Genomic DNA, 22,174 nt, shown 5'->3' with positions numbered 1-22,174 from the left:
TGTGAAATCGTACCCTTAACAAGTATTGGAAACAAAACGGTACCCTTGACAAATATTCCCTGAATTGACCCCCTAAGCAAGTACGGTGATATTAATTGTTATGTCACAGAGTACTGCCCCACCTCCCACACCTCACTCAAATCGGACTCTAAAGTCTAAACACACAGTAAATGGACTAAATAGCTATTGGACCAACTTGTTATTAGACGGAATGGCATTAGACTGAATGAAAGTAGACCATGTGGTGAGTGGAAGAACTAATAGTAGACGCACATTTATTTTCAGTTCCAGAGACCCCATATTTTACTCTTGTAGTAAGTTCCTTAGACCCCATTTCAGGGTTTCGTTGGGCACACCCCCATCAAAATATAATGAGTGCCCCCCCCCCCCCCCCCCCCGAATGCAACTATCTCTTTCTAATACTTCTCTCCCTCTCTCTTTCCGCTATTTCTCGCTAATTTTCTTTTGATTCATAATTTAACCTCTTGATTTATCTCTTTTCCTCTATCATTTCCAATGTAAAACATTTGGTTATATCCCGAGGTTAACAAGAAACAAAATCTTCTGCACTACAAATTCTTATTTTAAGAAAATATGAAATGGAAATTTATTGACTATTTATCGATAAATATCTCTAGCTACATTCCCACCTATGAAATCAACCCCGAACGGAAAAAAAGGGTTTGCCATTAGTAATAACATTAGTTTTTGTCAGTCTGGGGTTGGTTTCATTATTTGACATTGAGACATCAATTTTTAATTTTCCTTTATCAATAATTACAAAGACACTTATTGTACAATGTATATAGATAGGAAGAATGAATCACACACACACACACAAAAAGATTACATAGATATTGCACACGCTGAAGTGTCAGTGGCAGATTCAGGCAGGGATGCAAGGTATACCACCCTCCCCCCCCCCCCCTTATTTGAGAATCACTCATCTAGTATACAACTAATAGCTACATCCAAGAAAACTGTCGTCTCTTTTGAACAAGTCTATCCTTGACACCACTATGACTATACTAGCCCCTTTTTTTAGAATCCTGGTTTAAAATCTCTCAAAGATCGAGACGATTTGCTCCCCTCCATTTCAGATCCTGAATCCGCCACTGAGTTTCCTTTAAATGTAACTTTCTAGGGTGAATTGAAATACATTAATGTAAACTTGAGAGAAATGAATACTGAAATGAATTATGTGAAGTAATGTACACCAATAAAGAAATTGATAAGATGAATTACGCTGCAATGTGATTATTTGTGTACTATTTCTTCCATCCATATATATGCACCACAAAAATAAATTCTGCACAGACACCCACAGTTCGGCGATTGTTGCAGTGTTCTGCTGCAAAGCTCTGCTCCTCCTTCGAGTTAGGTTTTTTAGGCCTACAAACTGTATAGCTCCCAACTTTAATCTGAAGCTATAAGGCCAATATTTTGAACCAGGGTTTGAAATAAACTGATCTAAGGACAACCAATTGTGATGCTGCTCACAAATGTGACTGTCTTGGAATAATAACTAACATTTGTCTTTTATATACATAAAAAAAAACCAAGACTATACTGTATATTTGTTAACTTCATATCATTTTAGCAGAGAGTTGTGTTGAATCAGGTACACGACGATTCATTCTTATTACTGAATGTGCATACCTATAAGAAAATACTCCAGGCTTAAGATATTTATATCCATATAAATAGAGTAAAATTCACAGAGCAAAATGCTGAAAATTTCATCAAAATTGGATAACAAAGTTATTGAATTTTAAAGATTTGCATTATTCCGTTGAAACAATTCTAGGCATGTATTCATGCATATTCATTAAATGGCTGATGTCACATCCCCCCTTTCCTTTTTCGTATGTTATTACATGAAATCATAATTGTTTCATTTTTTTCATAAATGTGTATGTGATGTGTCTCCATTATGATGAAATAAGTTTCAGCGTGGAGCATCCCTTTAACCATCATAATTAGAATCAGAAGCTAAAAGTTAATAAAATGAAAATAAGAATGAATTGCAATTTCTATAATGGTTTACTAACATCACTCCCCTTACTACTGGAAACTCGGTGCAAAGCATAAGTTATGCATCTAGTACTTTGTCCAGAGAAATATTAAAACTTTTTTTTTTTTTACTGGTGTGGATCTAGGGGGCAGAAGATGCGGGCACCCCTGTAAAATTTGAAAATATAATGGTGCACACCGTAGAAGGCCTTCATGGTGCACCCGTAGAATGCCTTCATGGTACACCATGTAGAATGCCTTCATGGTGCACCCCATAGAATGCCTTCATGGTGCACCCCGTAGAATGCCTTCATGGTGCACCCGATAGAATGCCTTCATGGTGCACCCCGTAGAATGCCTTCATGGTGCACCCGATAGAATGCCTTCATGGTGCACCCCATAGAATGCCTTCATTGGACACCCGTAGAATGCCTTCACGGTACACCTTGTAGAATGCCTTCATGGTGCACTCCATAGAATGCCTTCATAGTGTACCCGTAGAATGCCTTCATTGGGCACCCGTAGAATGCCTTCACGGTACACCTTGTAGAATGCCTTCATGGTGCACTCCATAGAATGCCTTCATAGTGTACCCGTAGAATGCCTTCACTGTGCACACCATAAAATGAGCAATGACCCTAATTCTTTTTTTTACTAACTTGCGCCCCATATAACTCTGACTCTAGATCTGCACCTGTTTTCAATTCATTAACATACTTCCTGGATATATCAATTAATACCATAATCTTTATTTCCTGTTTTAATATGCAACATGTTTCACAATTTAAAAAAATGGACGGAATAATAAATTGTAAAATAGAAGATAGCAGTGAAAATTATCTCAACAGATGGAAGTACCATCATTACAACATGTACAAAATACATCGCCTTCATTAATTTTTCTCCCCTAAATTATCCATGATAATCCTATGAGAGCTAATAAATTTGTAACCCCCATGCTCTAAAATTATACATCTTATGAAAGTAAAGTAACTATCATTTCCATGTTTTATCAGCACGGTGTTTCCAGTCTGCTTGCTCTATATGTTACAATTGTTGCGACTTTTGTATCAAGAATTAACTTATTACTTTGCAAGGGATTTTTTTTTCATTTTGTACAGACATATACTTCGCTAACTTCGTACTCTCAGTTTAACATATCTTAATTTCAGAAATCTAGACCATTTAAATATTTCAGATTGTATTCTCACATCACATCGCAAACAGTTTTCAAAGACAACATGACAGAACTCTAAGAGGATAGAAGATTCAGATGAAACCAAAGATTAGTGATTGATCATACAATTAATTTGTAGCATTGATTGCACACAACAATCAAGTGCTAGGCTATGTGTATCCATGCCCAGATCTGTCCATGCTCAGTCCTAACCATGTGTTCTTAACTGAACAGCACATCGTCTCATGAGGCAAAACCATCGATGGAGAAGGCAAACCCCAGTTTCGAACCATGAAAAACCTAAATCACCCCAGGCAAGTTATTTCAGTATCTATACATGTGTTTCTTGACCTCGATGGGTCTGAAAAGAACTAAACCGCAATTACATACCCAGTGTGGCTATTCCTGCACGCTTGCCAGTGCATGCAGTCATTTTTATTTCTCTTTAATATTTTTTTTTTATTTCGGGGCTGATTTTCTTTGTTCGAAATTGAAAACAAATTAACATTGGATTTCTTAATACAATATGCCTTTAAAAACTTGATTGAATATAAAATACAATAATTTCATTCCGAAGTGCCTATTACAGGCTGTGCTGCTCTTACGCAATATCACAGCTGCTGTTTATCGTCTAATCCTGGCTGCGGTCGTCTCCCCAACGAGGGGTTGACGTAATGTTTACTTTCTGTCATTGTTTCAAAAGCTAATTTCTCTTTGATCATTCATGATTCAGATCTATTACGTCTCCAGCAGCATTTCTTCTGGATTCTTCAAGGAGTTTTGGCAAACCTAAGAATGTCATCTTTATCTAAAGTCCTACCCATAAGGTTTGATGGAAGAAAGAACCCTGCATGTTGCTGTTCATTGGGTTTTAAGTGAAAATCAAAAATTAATTTTGAACTCCTGACCTTCCAGTTGTTAGACGGACACTCTACCAATGAAGCCAACACACCAGTTTTACCATTCATCACTCCATCACAACCATTCTGTTTCCATCAGCATTTCTTCTAGATTCTTCAAGAAGTTACTGGCAAACCTAGTGCCACAAGTTTTGATGTTAGAACCCTTTTGCTATATAAGGGAAGAATGCAAGTTGAAAGTCATCAGGTTTGACCATCACTCAAAACCGTTCTGTTTCCATCAACATTTCTTCTGGATTCTTCAAAAAGTTTATGGCAAACCAGAGAATATCATCTTTATCCACAGTCCTACCCACAAGTTTTATCCCGAGGTTAACAAGAAACAAAATCTTCTGCACTACAAATTCTTATTTTAAGAAAATATGAAATGGAAATTTATTGACTATTTATCGATAAATATCTCTAGCTACAGTCCCACCTATGAAATCAACCCCGAACGGAAAAAAGGGTTTGCCATTAGTAATAACATTAGTTTTTGTCAGTCTGGGGTTGGTTTCATTATTTGACATTGAGACATCAATTTTTAATTTTCCTTTATCAATAATTACAAAGACACTTATTGTACAATGTATATAGATAGGAAGGATGAATAAAATGAATCACACACACACACACAAAAAGATTACATAGATATTGCACACGCTGAAGTGTCAGTGGCAGATTCAGGCAGGGATGCAAGGTATACCACCCTCCCCCCCCCCCTTATTTGAGAATCACTCATCTAGTATACAACTAATAGCTACATCCAAGAAAACTCGTCTCTTTTCAACAAGTCTATCCTTGACACCACTATGACTATACTAGCCCCTTTTTTAGAATCCTGGTTTAAAATCTCTCAAAGAGTGAGACGATTTGCTCCCCTCCATTTCAGATCATGAATCTGCCACTGAGTTTCCTTTAAATGTAACTTTCTAGGGTGAATTGAAATACATTAATGTAAACTTGAGAGAAATGAATACTGAAATGAACTATGTGAAGTAATGTACACCAATAAAGAAATTGATAAGATGAATTACGCTGCAATGTGATTATTTGTGTACTATTTCTTCCATCCATATATATGCACCACAAAAATAAATTCTGCACAGACACCCACAGTTCGGCGATTGTTGCAGTGTTCTGCTGCAAAGCTCTGCTCCTCCTTTGAGTTAGGTTTTTAGGCCTACAAACTGTATAGCTCCCAACTTTAATCTGAAGCTATAATGCCAATATTTTGAACCAGGGTTTGAAATAAACTGATCTAAGGACAACCAATTGTGATGCTGCTCACAAATGTGACTGTCTTGGAATAATAACTAACATTTGTCTTTTATATACATAAAAAAAAACCAAGACTATACTGTATATTTGTTTACTTCATATCATTTTAGCAGAGAGTTGTGTTGAATCAGGTACATGATGATTCATTCTTATTACTGAATGTGCATACCTATAAGAAAATACTCCAGGCTTAAGATATTTATATCCATATAAATAGAGTAAAATTCACAGAGCAAAATGCTGAAAATTTCATCAAAATTGGATAACAAAGTTATTGAATTTTAAAGATTTGCATTATTCCGTTGAAACAGTTCTAGGCATGTATTCATGCATATTCATTAAATGGCTGATGATTTCACATCCCCCCTTTCCTTTTTCGTATGTTATTACATGAAATCATAATTGTTTCATTTTTTTTCATAAATGTGTATGTGATGTGTCTCCATTATGATGAAATAAGTTTCAGCGTGGAGCATCCCTTTAACCATCATAATTAGAATCAGAAGCTAAAAGTTAATAAAATGAAAATAAGAATGAATTGCAATTTCTATGATGGTTTACTAACATCACTCTCCTTATTACTGGAAACTCGGTGCAAAGCAGAAGTTATGCATCTAGTACTTTGTCCAGAGAAATATTAAAACTTTTTTTCTTTTACTGGTGTGGATCTAGGGAGCAGAAGATGCGGGCACCCCTGTAAAATTTGAAAATATAATGGTGCACACCGTAGAATGCCTTCATGGTACACCATGTAGAATGCCTTCATGGTGCACCCCATAGAATGCCTTCATGGTGCACCCCGTAGAATGCCTTCATGGTGCACCCGATAGAATGCCTTCATGGTGCACCCCATAGAATGCCTTCATTGGGCACCCGTAGAATGCCTTCACGGTACACCTTGTAGAATGCCTTCATGGTGCACTCCATAGAATGCCTTCATAGTGTACCCGTAGAATGCCTTCACTGTGCACACCATAAAATGAGCAATGACCCTAATTCTTTTTTTTTACTAACTTGCGCCCCATATAAGTCTGACTCTAGATCTGCACCTGTTTTCAATTCATTAACATACTTCCTGGATATATCAATTAATACCATAATCTTTATTTCCTGTTTTAATATGCAACATGTTTCACAATTTAAAAAAATGGACGGAATAATAAATTGTAAAATAGAAGATAGCAGTGAAAATTATCTCAACAGATGGAAGTACCATCATTACAACATGTACAAAATACATCGCCTTCATTAATTTTTCTCCCCTAAATTATCCATGATAATCCTATGAGAGCTAATAAATTTGTAACCCCCATGCTCTAAAATTATACATCTTATGAAAGTAAAGTAACTATCATTTCCATGTTTTATCAGCACGGTGTTTCCAGTCTGCTTGCTCTATATGTTACAATTGTTGCGACTTTTGTATCAGGAATTAACTTATTACTTTGCAAGGGATTTTTTTTTTTCATTTTGTACAGACATATACTTCGCTAACTTCGTACTCTCAGTTTAACATATCTTAATTTCAGAAATCTAGACCATTTAAATATTTCAGATTGTATTCTCACATCACATCGCAAACACAGTTTTCAAAAACAACATGACAGAATTCTAAGAGGATAGAAGATTCAGATGAAACCAAAGATTAGTGATTGATCATACAATTAATTTGTAGCATTGATTGCACACAACAATCAAGTGCTAGGCTATGTGTATCCATGCCCAGATCTGTCCATGCTCAGTCCTAACCATGTGTTCTGAACTGAACAGCACATCGTCTCATGAGGCAAAACCATTGATGGAGAAGGCAAACCCCAGTTTCGAACCATGAAAAACCTAAATCACCACAGGCAAGTTACTTCAGTATCTATACATGTGTTTCTTGACCTCGATGGGTCTGAAAAGAACTAAACCGCAATTACATACGCAGTGTGGCTATTCCTGCACGCTCGCCAGCGCATGCAGTCATTTTTATTTCTCTTAATATTTTCCTTATTTCGGGGCTGATTTTCTTTGTACGAAATTGAAAACAAATTAACATTGGACTTCTTAATACAATATGCCTTTAAAAACTTGATTGAATATCAAATACAATAATTTCATTCCGAAGTGCCTATTACAGGCTGAGCTGCTCTTACGCAATATCACAGCTGCTGTTTATCGTCTAATCCTGGCTGCGGTCGTCTCCCCAACAAGGGGTTGACGTAATGTTTACTTTCTGTCATTGTTTCAAAAGCTAATTTCTCTTTGATCATTCATGATTCAGATCTATTATGTCTCCAGCAGCATTTCTTCTGAATTCTTCAAGGAGTTTTGGCAAACCTAAGAATGTCATCTTTATCTAAAATCCTACCCATAAGGTTTGATGGAAGAAAGAACCCTGCATGTTGCTGTTCATTGGGTTTTAAGTGAAATCAAAAATTAATTTTGAACTCCTGACCTTCCAGTTGTTAGACGGACGCTCTACCAATGAAGCCAACACACCAGTTTTACCATTCATCACAACCATTCTGTTTCCATCAGCATTTCTTCTAGATTCTTCAAGAAGTTACTGGCAAACCTAGTGCCACAAGTTTTGATGTTAGAACCCTTTTGCTATATAAGGGAAGAATGCAAGTTGAAAGTCATCAGGTTTGACCATCACTCAAAACCGTTCTGTTTCCATCAACATTTCTTCTGGATTCTTCAAAAAGTTTTTGGCAAACCAGAGAATATCATCTTTATCCACAGTCCTACCCACAAGTTTTGACGTTAGCGAGAACCCCTTTGCTGAAGGAAAGAATGCTGCATGTCGATGGTCATTGGGTCTAACCAAGCAGAGGCGAGGGTAGACAAAGAGCGAAGGCAGGATTTCTTCTGTGATCTCATCTATGTGTTCTTGATATTAAAAAAAAAGGAATAGAAAAAAAATGTCTGGTCAATCTTCAGTTTATCCAAGACAACTATAATAATAATAGAACAGTTTTTGTATAGCAAACACCTTACAAAGGTCTCAATGTGCATTTTAAAAAAAATAATAATAATTAAAGATTTGTATAGCGCACATATCTGTCGATGACACTCAAGGCACACAAATAACTACTTATAAAAAACAGAAATAAAATTAATAAATACACAAAAATTGAATAAATTGACAAGAAAAAAATACACAATCAGTTAAAGTTGGGGGAAAATGATGAGGGAAAGCTGCTGGTAATGCTTTGATATTATTTTCAGTTAAATAAATATGTTTTCAATGCAGATTTAAATTGCCCAATTGTATCAACTTGACTTAAATTGAGTGGGATACTATTCCGGAGTTCTGGTGCTGCGTGCGCAAATCCCCGTTTGCCATAATTTTTACGTTACATAAATCCTTATGAAGTGATCTAAGATTTCGAACGGGTTCATATTTCACAAGTAACTAGAATGGAATTTGAGAGCATGATTTTATGCCATATGCAGAATTGTGCATCACATACATAATATTGGACATAACCAAATTCTGCATCTGAAATAACCTTACATTTCTAAAAGTACCCTTGCACTATTAAAGACAAGTGGAATGCCTCTGGCGGTCTCACCTGCATCATGCGATTCAATATAGCAGCAGTACTGACTTAGAAATCTACTATAACTCGCACAAGATGTTCAGTGATACTTGATTACTCTTATGTCCACGTTTTATGAACTAGACCAATACACTTACAGAGATATGATGGTAATTCAACAAATACCCCCATTTAGCCAAAGTTCATCGACCTTATTTGACCTTGATCATGTGACCTGAACTTGCACAGTATGTGCAGTGATACTTGATTACTATTATGTCCAAGTTTCATGAATCAGATCCGTAAACTTTCAAAGTTATGATGGTAATTCAACAGATACCCCCAATTCGGCCAAAGTTCATTGACCCTAAATGACCTTTGACCTTGGTCATGTGACGTGAAACTCATGCGGGATATTCAGTGATACTTGATTATCTTTATGTCCAAGTTTCATGAATCAGATCCATAAACTTTCAAAGTTATGATGGTAATTCAACAGATACCCCCATTCGGCCAAAGTTCATTGACCTTTGACCTTGGTCATGTGACCTGAAATGCACACAGGATGTTCAGTGATACTTGATTACTCTTATGTCCAAGTTTTATGAACTAGACCAATATACTTTCAAAGTTATGATGGTAATTCAACAAATACCCCCAATTTGGCCAAAGTTCATTGACCCTAAATGACCTTTGACCTAAATCATGTGACCTGAAACTTGCACAGGATGTTCAGTGATACTTGATTACTATTATGTCCAAGTTTCATGAATCAGATCCGTAAACTTTCAAGTTATGATGGTAATTCAACAGATACCCCCAATTCGGCCAAAGTTCATTGACCCTAAATGACCTTTGACCTTGGTCATGTGACGTGAAACTCATGCAGGATATTCAGTGATACTTGATTAACTTTATGTCCAAGTTTCATGAACTAAGTCCATATATTTTCTAAGTTATGATGACATTTCAAAAACTTAACCTTAGGTTAAGATTTTGATGTTGATTCCCCTAACATTGTTTAAGTTCATTGACCCTAAATGACCTTTGACCTTGGTCATGTGACATGAATCTCAGGCAGGATGTTCAGTAGTACTTGATTAACCTTATGGCTAAGTTTCATGAACTAGGTCCATATACTTTGTAAGTTATGCTGTCATGTTTAAAAAACTTAACCTTAGGTTAAGATTTGATGTTGACGCCGCCACCGCCGTCGGAAAAGCGGCACCTATAGTCTCACACTGCTATGCAGGTGAGACAAAAATGCCGTACTCTACCTGTGAGACGTAGGTTTATTAACTTGGTTAACAGGCAGTTGCGTCTACATCTCAGATACTTTAATACCACATGGGCTAAACCCATTTGATGTATTAATTCAACCTTATCGCTCCTTTAATACACACTGGCCCGTATTCTGAAGTCAGGTTCTTAGACCAAGGACCTAACTCTGTGCTAAAATTATGGGGAGCCAAAAACTCTGTTTACATTGTGTATTTTGTATGTTTACTATTTTGTTTCCATTTGCTTTGATGAAAAAAATACTGCAGTTATCATTCCCAGCAGTTATGAATGATTTGAGTGTCATGTCAGTTGAATTGAAAGTGTACTAATAGAGATGTGTGCCCCAATTAGCTATACATAGTTAAACCACAAATTTAAATAAGGGTTTAATTAAAACCTGAGTTCAGAATATGGGCCACTTATATACCAGTAGTCTAACACCCAGATGGTCTAATTTCCACTTGGTTTGTACATTTCATTTCTTTGTTCAATGAAAATTTGGTTTACATACAGATCACCTGTCCATGCATTAGATGGGTATACTAGTAGCTTAAAAGGAAATAAGAAAAAAGGTAAATGAGCTAAAAGGGAATCAGACCAAATGGAATAGTAGATGAACTGGTTATAGACGAAGTAGGCTCCATATGTTGGATGAGACCAAATAGAAAATAGTCAAAGTGGATGAACACAAATTAAGCGAATAACCAAGCCACTTACAAAGCAGGAAAGCAATTATTGGAATGTTTCTGCTTACCTAAGATGAGTCTTTGATAGTAGACCGGAACAAACTGAGCAACCCATCTAGGGAACTCTTCAACATCCACCCAGGTAAAGACTAGGTCCTGGTACAGATCATACGCTGAAGACAGTAGAGCCTATATAAATGCAGCAATCAGAATAGACTTGATTTCTTTAAGTGGGTTTACATGTCACATAATTGTGACTGATCAACCAAGAGTTAAATCAAGACAGTCTTTAATTTTAACAGAGGGCTTTTAATTTCAACCAAGAGGGCTTGTAGTCCGGTCTGTTGGCGTCAAAAATACCCTACTTGTGGACACGGTGGACAAAAGCATTTTTTCTCCAGACCTTTGTTTATGTATAAGAATTAAAAATGGGGTATGCTCCAAAAAATCTGGCTGCAGGAACATAGAAAAAATGGGTGAAAATGTCAGAATTTATGAGTTTAGATTGGTCTGATATATAGACTAGCGGTAGTGCAAAACTCAATAGCAGTGCATTATTTTGCATTAGTTTAGTTCTTGGATTCAGACCCTTTTTGAACAGATGTTCTGTTTGTCCGCACATCTCAATGCACCAAATATCTGAATGCAGATGCTAAACAAGCCGAAGGGTGGCGGTGGTGGGGGTTGAAAGTTGATATGTATGTACATATTTTGGTCTTGGGGTAAAGATGTGCAAGACACATTTTTTTGCATGTGTTGGAAATTGTGTTGCCATGGTAACAGTGTATTATGGCAAAATAAGGTAAAAATCTTGCAGTTAGAACTACTTCCTCTGTTTTCATCCGATTCTCATGAAATTTGGCACACACATTTGTCTTGAGGTGAAGATGTCTAAGACACATTTTTGTGTGTCTTTCAGAAATCTTGTTGCCATGGTAACAACATTATATGGTGAAAATTAGGAAAAAAACTTACAATTCAAACTGCTTCATCAGTTTTCAATCAATCCACATAAAATTTGGCACACACATTGCTATTGAAGTGAAGATGTACAAGGCACTGTTTGTGTGTGTTTCAGAAATGGTGTTGCCATGGTAACAACATATTATATGGCAAAATTTAGGTAAAAACCCTGCAATTTGAACTACTTCATCAGTTTTGAACCAATAATTTCATAAAATACGGCTCACACATTGGCCTTGAGGTAAAGATGTGCAAGAACTTTTTTTGCATTTGTCAGAGAGTGCATTGCCATGGTAACCACATATGATAGCCAGAAATGTGGGGAAAACTCATTGTGGATAAATCTACTTCTCAGTTTTCAGCCTGTGCTCATAAAAAATGACAAAAATATTCATTTTGGGTAAATATTCATATTCAGTGTTAAAGGGGAATCCAGCCTTGGTCATAAAACGTTGTGTGGAAAAAGAGAAAAATAAGAATGGTGACAGTTTGATAGAAATCGGACATCCAAAATAAAGTTATGGCTGCCTTTGATAAAATCAAGATCCCTTAGACTACTAGTATGTAGATTTCAAATTGGCAACTGGGTAAGTAAATTATGACAAGGGGCGAGGCCGCAAGGACAGCTTTCCCATAGGCCTTGTACTTAATTATCAGGATTTTTGGTTTTCTCCTAAATCCCTATTCCATTGGGGCCGTAAAATAAACCCGGTAGTATTATACAGATATTGCCTACCTAGAGTTTGAATATAACATTTCCTCTCCCCGACGGAGTTATATTTTTCCCAAGGGATTATATTTTGCCCGAAGCGCGCAGCGCTGAGGGAAAATATTCTCCCGAGGGAAAAATATAGCTTCGGAGTGGAGTTGAAATGTTATGTATTAAAACGATAGACCAGTCAATATCTGTTATATTATATAGTCTAAATGGATTCGCCATCAGAGATTGCCTTCATCATCTGGCCCCAACCCGAAATTCTTGCTACAGCTCTGATCCGTCTACGTCATAATAGAAAAAAATGGAAAATACATCAAGAGCGTTCTTCATGCAATCGACGCATTAACACTAGCGTGTACATCAAATAAACTACATGATTACGCAACTTGTAAGCAGCGAGTGACGTCACCTTGGTGAATATAACGCCGCAATTGAAAATACAACGCAGTTATATTCACTGAGGTGACGTCAAAACCTCGAATATACCAAAATGCGATCCTCGCAGCTATGATCACGTGATGGCGTATTGACCTATCACTGATTCAAATCTACATAAGATATGTAATATATTGTTTTATGTCCTCATGATAGAAAGATATAATTTGAAGTAAAACTTTTGAAAAAAGACATTTTAGCAAATACCAGTACATGGAAGAGTGGTCCTTGCCTTTAATACATCACTATGACATCACATATGCGGCCAATTTGAAGTCTTCATGGGTATAGTCATTACCAATGTTTACAACTTTTATACATTCACAACTTTCTTATGGTTTGTCCGATATTGTTCAAACTTCGACCTATAAACTTGTCTGATTTTCCCTTTTCCTCTAAAAGCAAGTGTTTATTTGGAATGGATTCCCCTTCAACGTCATATAATAGCGCAGGATATTAATCACCTTCAATAATATTTATAGGTTCTTTTTTTTTGGGGGGGGCGGAGGAGGTCCTTAAAAACTGACAACATAAAAATATAGAAGGTTAAAGGCTATGACCATTAGGAACTCTTTAAAAAAGCACCCCTTCCATCTTTTTTTTTTTTGGGGGGGGGGGGAGGCTTTAGAAAATTGCCACATAAAGAGTAAAAGGAAATTATTACGACTAGGAACTTAACCCCCCCCCCCCCAAAAAAAAAAAGGGGGGAGAAAAATCCTTTACACTTCAGCGTATTAATTTAAAGCCTTAAACATTCTGCTTTGATAAAAGATCATTTCCAGTGCCCAATTTATAATCAATGTTTTATTTATCTTCAACTCAGTCTTTGTTCATTTCAGTTCCTACTCTGACTTTCTTACATCACTTTTTGCACTTTTGAGCTTTACCATACCTTCTTCTTGTTTTGTTTCCTCTCCCCCCCCCCCCCTCTTTGTCTCCCTCATTTTTCTTTGCTATTTTAATTCATTATTATCTAGCAACAGTTATTCCATTTTGAATGCTCACACCTACACCGAAATATAATACCATGGCATTTTTTTCTTCATAATCTTTTAAACTCCATTTTGGCTACACTCTGTCCTGAATAATACTATTAGCAATATTTAATGTCTAGTTTAAAGAATTGAAGAAATGACTGTCACGATATTTTATTTTGGTAAAGGTGCATCAAATTCATATTAACAAGGTTGCAGCATTCAGAATGGAATAACTTTTGCTTGACAAAAATGGATTTAGTTATTTTCCGAAAATCCTCTGTGAAAATTTTAGTTTTGTCACTAAGTTTTCCCGTTCCTGCAGTTACCACCATCTGAAAGGGATATGACTAAAATATAATTATAGGTAGAGAAATAAAAAGTCATTTCCTCAATGAACAGTGAATACGTTTGTCTTTACTCCAATGGAAAATTATTTGCATTTTTTTATGACAGTCAGAGTTTGCATCCAACAATTTTGCTACTGAAACATAATACTAGTATTCATTTTTTGACAATGGGAGATGTAAGATGTATAAAGCAGGGGCTGTCACAGAATTATACAAAAAAAATCAAATGAAAGAAAATAGAAGGCTAAAATTTATTGTGCACATATATTTTTGATATGGTATGTTATTGAGTCATGGATTTGCAAGTGAATTATTTCTAAAACAACTGGAGATATTTATGTATATATATATATATTTCTATAATTAGTTGCATGATTAAAGGTACACTTTATAATATGTCAGAAAAAATATAATTGGAGAGAGAAGAGAGTAAAAAAACAGAGAGAGGAAACAAAAGGAGATGGTATGGTGAAGCTCAAAATCAAGAGTGATGTGATAAAGTTAAAACGGAAGATGAATAAAAGACTGAGTAGGAGAATAGAAATAAACAATGATTAATTGGGTACCGTAAACAAATTTTTTATCAAAGCAGAATGCATTAAACTTCAAATGAATGGTCTGAAGTGCAAAGGACTCTTCTTACCTTTTAAGGGGGGGGGGGGCATTTTTCTGCACAATAAATGTATCAGCCCCCTATTTTTTCGGGGGGGGGGGTAAGTTTCTGGTCAAAATCCTTTAACTTTTATAAGGTCATTTTCTAAAGACCCCTCCCCCCCCCAAAAAAAAAAGGAGTAATGTCTCGCTTTAAAAATGCAAAGACCCCTGAGGGACAAAGGCGTAGACTGGTTTGAACATGGGAGGTAGAACTGAAAGTGGTATGGGGAGGGGTGCAGATCTCGGGGAGGTGGAACTAAGGTTTGGAAAATCAGCTGTTGAAAGTAGAAGGGGTACACATTCCAAGGACCCCCGTTTTCACAAGCATTTGTAGTTCCGAAGCCCGTTCTGAGGACCCTCCTTTTTACAATAAGTCCGCTCCAAGGCCCCCGTTTTTTATCTCGCCCGCGGCACACACCTACCAATTTTTTGGTCGAGTGCCCCCCCCCCCCCCCGGGGGTCCCGCCCCTCCCCCAAACCTAGAAATATTACTGAAGGTGATTAATACCCCCACAATCTGGCATGAATATTTTAATGCAGTTTAGAACAGCGCTTCTCAACCGGTGCTTCGCGGCCCACTGGTGGGCCGCGATAAGCTGAAGAGAGAGAGAAAAAAAAAATAGGGGAAAACTATAGTATACACATACACCTGTCTGAACATGTTAAAATATTTTGTCCGATCGGTCTACTTGGGTCAAACAAAATCTAACAACACTTTTTTGGTATCATGCATGTTGCAAAGCATATACATGCACACTTTACTATATGATGTTTTCGATCTAACTTTGATGTAAACCTCATGTGCATGCATATTGTGTATGTAGTTAATTGTCGCCCATTTACCGGACATTTCCGAAAGCAGATTAGTTCTAAAACAGCTTGTTGCGAATGTGCTTCAGAGCTTTGTGTTCATATTTCATGATTAACATTTTTTTTTTTCATCAAAATTGACGTTTTCTTAAATTTTGGGTAGGTGGGCCTCAAAAAAAAATATGAGAGTCAAAGTGGTCCTCGAGTAAAAAAAAGGTTGAGAAGCACTGGTTTAGAAGACATTTAAAATTTAATATGAATCTTTACCCGAAGATGAATATTTCTTCCAACTTTTATGAGCACTGACTAAAAACAGAGGAAGTAGTTTGATCCACAATGAGTTTTCCTGCATTTCTGGCTATCATATGTGGTTACCATGGCAATGCACTCTGACAAATGCACACAAAAAATGATTCTTGCACATCTTTACCTCAAGGCAAATGTGTGAGCCAAATTTCATGAGAATTGGTTCAAAACTGATGAAGTAGTTCAAATTGCAACGTTTTTACCTAAATTTTGCCATATAATATGTTTTTACCATGGCAACACAATTTCTGAAACACACACAAAAAGTGCCGTGTACATCTTTACTTTAATACCAATGTGTGTGCCAAATTTCATGAGCATTGATTGAAAACTGATGAAGCAGTTTGAATTGTAAGTATTTTTTCCCCAATTTTCACTATATAATAATTATGTTGTTACCATGGTAACAAGATTTCTGAAAGACACACAAAAATGTGTCTTAGACATCTTCACCTAAAGACCAATGTGTGTGCCAAATTTCATGAAAATCGGACGAAAACAGAGGAGGTAGTTCTAACTGCAAGACTTTTATCTTATTTTTGCCATAATACACTGTTACCATGGCAACACAATTTCCAACACATGCAAAAAATGTGTCTTGCACATCTTTACCCCAAGACCAAAATATGTACATACACATCAACTTTCAACCCCCTCCACAGCCACCCTTCGGCTTGTTTAGCATCTGCATTCAGATATTTGGTGCATTGAGATGTGAGGACAAACAGAACATCTATTCAAAAAGGGTCTGAATCCAAGAACTAAACTAATGCAAAATAATGCACTGCTATTGAGTTTTGCACTACCGCTAGTCTATATTTCAGACCAATCTAAACTCATAAATTCTGACATTTTCACCCATTTTTTCTATGTTCCTGCAGCCAGATTTTTTGGAGCATACCCCATTTTTAATTCTTATACATAAACAAAGGTCTGGAGAAAAAATCATGCTTTTGTCCACCGTGTCCACATAATTTCGCTAACAGACCAGACTATTGTAAGTTCAGCAAAGAGGGCTTTTAAGTTCAGCAAAGAGGGTGTTTACATTCAACAAAGAGGGCTTTAAAGTTCAACCAAGAGGGTCTTTCAGTTCAACCAAGAGGACCTTTTAAGTTCAGCAATGAGGGCTTTTAAGTTCAGCAAAGAAGGCTTTTAATTTCAAACAAGAGGGCTTTCAATTTCAGCAAAGAGGTCATTTAAGTTCAACAAAGATGGGCTTTAAAGTTCAACCAAGAGGGTCTTTACGTTCAACCAAGAGGACTTTTAAGTTCAGCAATGAGTGCTTTTAAGTTCAATCAAAAGGGCTTTTAAGTTCAATCAAGAGGGCTGTTAAGTTCAACAAAGAGGGCTTTTAAGTTCACTCAAGAGGGCCTTTAAGTTCAACCGAGAGGGCTTTTAAGTTCAACCAAGAGGGGTTTTAAGTTCACCAAAGAAGGCTTTTAAGTTCAGCAAAGAGGGCTTTTAAGTTCAACTAAGAGGGCTATTAATTTCAACCAAGAGAGCTTTTAAGTTCAACAAAGAGGACTTTAAAGGTCAACCAACAGGGTCTTTCAGTTCAACCAAGAGGGCCTTTATGTTCGAACATAAGGGCCTTTAAATTCAACCATGAGGACCTTTAAGTAGAACCATTGGGCCTTCAATTCATTCATAAAGGTTGTTAAGTTCAATTACAAATCCTCACTTCCATACTGTACACGCTCACAGACACAGGTTCAATGACATTTGCTCCTGCAACAAATGCTCCTAATCAAAATGCGCACATTAAGCAAAACATTAACCTGAGCCCCAAACCTTACCTCAAAGGTAAATGGAAAATTATATCTCAATTCAAAGAAGAAATAATGCAGAACAAAGTGGCTTTCATTTATCATCATGTTCACCAATGGAAACCATGACATTCTTAGGTTGAGTGATGCCTCTCGGAATGCTTGAAATGCATGAAGGATTTTCTGATATTTTGGAGTTAAATCAAAGTTTAGTTTTTGAGCTTCCCACATGTGGGGGCCATTTCTAGAGGGTTTTTTTTAAACACGCAGCATCTTTCGACACACAATATGTACATACTTTTCATTGACACGTTTGAAATGGCTGCCAATTAAAACTTATATACACGATTCATATGTATGGAAAACCCATAGGCTCAACTTTGATTTGGTACCAAAATATCTGAAAATTAATTACATATATATATATTTATGTTACTCACCTGTTGAAATTCAGCACCTTCCTCCATCTGCTCCCTCGTAGCAAATGCAATAAGAACTGGTAATCCACTCTTAAAGACAGACCCCCTATGCTTCGTATCAAATCCAACACTAAATCAGCAATTCAAAAATAGAATGAAAATAAACACATATACTCAAATCTACATGGATATTGAATTATTAAACATTTATCAGTCATTCTTGGTAGATTAGGGCATTTATTGAATGATGAGCATGGATTTCCTTCAAAAGTATTGTGCTATGAGGGCTTATGGTACACATATTTTATTAATCTTTTCTTAATTTCTAAGAAGACATAGCTTTAAATCCATGGTTTGGAAAGGTTTTCGGTGTAGAACATGTAAGGATTAGGATTAAGAGTTAGGAATAATATTTAGTTCAACCATCTATTTTAACTTTCGCTTAATGTCAAGATTTCCAATTTGAACATCAGACCAAATATCAATGAATTGGCATTAGAAATTAAACATTTTTTTCTTAATGGTTCATCGATTTCTACCCATTCATTTTATCTCTTTACTTCTAGTTAAAGGATTCTGTGACTTATGAGTTACACATGCGCAAAATCAGTGAACCTACGTTCGTGTGGCTGCTGACCACAGGCAGCCACTTTATCAGTAGAAATTCGCTTTTTATCTGAAAGTTTCACTCTGCAGGAGAACCTGGGCATAAAAGTATCAGTATCAAGTCCTCGAATGTTTTGAGTTCTCAATGTACTCTCATAAACAAAATGATCAGATTCCATGAATACTTCACAAGGGTTCAACCGTTACTTGCCTTGGGTCAAGCATTACTAACCTTGAGTATGCATGGAAAGACGTTATAGTGAGATGAGTGACCGGTAACCGACTATGGTCCTCTACAAACTCAGTGATGAGGTCAGTACAGCCAGCATGGTCATCCTCACACCGCTGACCAGACCGAAGATTGTACCTTGAACAAATACATAAATCAAATTTCTGTGACCATTGAAGATGGGCCAATTTCATAAAACTTGTTATAACAAAATTTTCAATAACAGTTAAAATAAGCTACTGAAATCTTCCAATATGATTGGCTGATAGTAATCTTGTTATTGAAAACAAGGTATTTATTATCATAACAAGTCTTTATAAAATAGGGCCGTGATCTCATAGAGAGAATGTTACACATTCCTTCCTGAATATACAGTATATCATAATTCTACCAGAATGACACATTTATTGTGCCAAAGTGGGGTTATACTTTGATGGCGATATGTACATGTAGGATTCGTAGTGAACCACAAAATATGGCGATAGTTGGGGGGAGTGAGTTTTCCCTTATACATTCATGACAACAACAAAAAAAGAGAAATTACATTTTTTTCCAAAAGCAAAGCAAAAGCAAGAAAAAAAAAGTATAAATATATTAGGTTATCACTATAATGACGGGGTGGTTTTCCACCCCAAATATATACGAGTATCTGAATATAAAAACGGCCCAAGTCCAATTTTGGTTGAAATTGAGTTTAAACACGGGAAATTGTTCCTTATACAATGACTCATCTTGTGTATAAATGATCAATCTGAAATCATCTCAGAAATGCCTTAAATAAAGGAGGAAAATCTGGTATGAGTGTAAGGAAAGCACAAATCCAGGACTTGGGCTTTTCTTACATTCATATCATAGCGCCCTCTCTCATTACTTCTACTACTTACTACAGAAGTCTACAGAATGCCCCAAGTCCATATGATTCTAAAAAAAGAGAATATTAATGCTCATAAAAATGTATACTTAAATTTGTTTTATGATATTCTCTGATGTGTTTTGGCCAAATATACTTTAATTGCCCAAATTTAAAAAATATCCATAGTTTTTTTTGATTTTCTCAAAATGACCTCCTATGGACTTGGGCCTTTTTTATATTTAAATACTCTTATATTCATATACTTTGATATATACTTTTATATTCATATATATTTTATTTAATATTCACAAATGTACCTGTGGGGAGTGTGGAATTTATGGATCTGGGAATCGGCCTCAGCTTGAAGAGCGGCGATGAGACTCCGCCCACTCGTAATAATCTTCGATGACACTCCATCTTGTCGAAGCATCTCAACCTAACACAAGGGACAAGGAGATACATATCATACAAAGATATATATATCATACAAGGAGAATGAATATCACATTAACAAACTAATAATTTAATGAAAACATGAAATTATAAACAAGGAGTTTTCATGATTATCAAAATATCATAAAATCTGTTGAATTATTTAAAAGAGAATTTTCACTTGTGGATGAGTCATCTTTATGGTTCACGACTTCAGTGTCGTTACAACACTGATAGGTCCTGTGGTAAGTCATTAACCATCACATTGAATGGGATTTGAATTCATTTGGCAACAAATTCAATGACAATTGCACAGAATCACATACATGTATATGAACAAGATACCATGGGTGTCGAACTGCTTTCACTTTCTATTCATGGGGGGGGGGTGGTGCTTTGTATTATTATGTAATATCCCCCCCCCCCCCAGCTGAATAGAACTTTCTGTGGATCAACACCATTGCAACAAACGGATCTAAAAAGAAACTTGCAGTTTTTTTTATAAGTATGATCTTTAAAGGCTTTGTTTGTTTGCTTTATTTCTGTATTCAATACTAGTTTTAAGCATTGGCATGAAAACTTCCAGTGCTATGTCTTGTCTTACATCTAAATTATATCAAAATCAATGGTCAATATCCTTTACCTTTCCCACGATCAATCTCTCCTCCTTGCTCGTCCTCTCTCTATCCTTCGTTCGGATGTTCTCCCCATAAGCCGCATAGCACCTGGCCTTCCCATAAAGCCTTTCACACGCGACAAGGAAGCAGTCCTGGGGGTACCAGCTGTTGACCCCACCCACAGACCTCAAGTATTGGCTAGCCAGGGAGAGGGGGTAGACGGTCGCTAGGAGGATCACATTGGTATGCTGGAAGAAGAATGTATTCATTTCAAGCATGACAAAATGGGGAAAGGACTTTCACAATTCAATTTATAGTGTGCTCAAATCAATGGATGAAAATTTCATTTATACTTTGTTACATATTTCAGACAACAGATAAGTTTGCATTAATAATAATAATATGGTCCATTTATATAGCGCAGCTAATATAATTGCATATACTCTACTGCGCTTGATACTTGGTATCATATTACTAGTATTACCCGGCTGTAGCTGAGCCACCATATAGACGCTAAAGCATTCAAGAAATAAATCCTACCGGGTACCCATTAACATCACCTGGGTCGAGGGCAGCACAATGTGGGTAAATTTCTTGCTGAAGGAAAACACGCCATGGCTGGGATTTGAATCCAAATCCCTCTGATTAAAACACGAGTGTCGTAACCACTAGACCACGACAATCTTCTATGAAAAATGTTCTAATGATTCTTCAAGAAGTCTCAACAAATTACAAATATACCTATTACCAATATAACAACCCTCTGGATATGTCACAATATCACCATGCTTTACAACACATATGCAATGTTAACTGCATCAGTAACCCATGAACATCATTGCAGTATGTGCTCAATCATTTTTAAATGTAGACAACTCGCAACTTAGTCAAATGATTTTTGCTTAGAACTTATTAGTTTATTTTCTTAAATCATATATCATGATTGAGCCAAATAAAAATATGCTGAATGACATCTTGAAAGATTCCTGAAAGACTTATTATACCTTCTGTTCCTGTTTGATTTGTTGAAGAGTTTTGATCTGAACTCTCGGAAGAGCGACTTCAGAAAACCATTCCATCAATTCCTTTTCCTAATAAAAGAAATACAACATAAAAGAGGGAAACTCTCAATCAAAAACAATGTGAAGAATAAAAATAAATGTAATGAAGAGGAT

General features: G+C 36.3%; 1 protein-coding gene across 1 annotated transcript in view; it reads right to left on the bottom strand.

Annotated features, from left to right (window-relative positions):
* Positions 1-4,460: 4,460 nt before the first annotated feature.
* LOC129271073 (uncharacterized) overlaps positions 4,461-22,174 on the bottom strand; it is a 30,826-nt gene continuing 13,112 nt past the window's right edge. The window contains exons 14-20 of the mRNA XM_064106208.1: positions 22,004-22,090; positions 21,026-21,247; positions 20,268-20,386; positions 19,101-19,235; positions 18,284-18,392; positions 10,936-11,056; positions 4,461-8,247 (exon numbers count right to left, since the gene is read on the bottom strand). Of these exons, the coding sequence (XP_063962278.1) occupies positions 8,015-8,247; positions 10,936-11,056; positions 18,284-18,392; positions 19,101-19,235; positions 20,268-20,386; positions 21,026-21,247; positions 22,004-22,090 (1,026 nt within the window). The 3' untranslated portion in view covers positions 4,461-8,014. The remainder of the gene's footprint in view (positions 8,248-10,935; positions 11,057-18,283; positions 18,393-19,100; positions 19,236-20,267; positions 20,387-21,025; positions 21,248-22,003; positions 22,091-22,174) is intronic.

The sequence above is a fragment of the Lytechinus pictus genome, chromosome 11 (assembly GCF_037042905.1).
Source record: "Lytechinus pictus isolate F3 Inbred chromosome 11, Lp3.0, whole genome shotgun sequence".
Taxonomy (NCBI): Eukaryota; Metazoa; Echinodermata; class Echinoidea; order Temnopleuroida; family Toxopneustidae; genus Lytechinus; species Lytechinus pictus.
The sequence above is the reverse complement of the archived record's forward strand: the minus strand, read 5'-3'. Positions and strand labels throughout refer to the sequence as shown.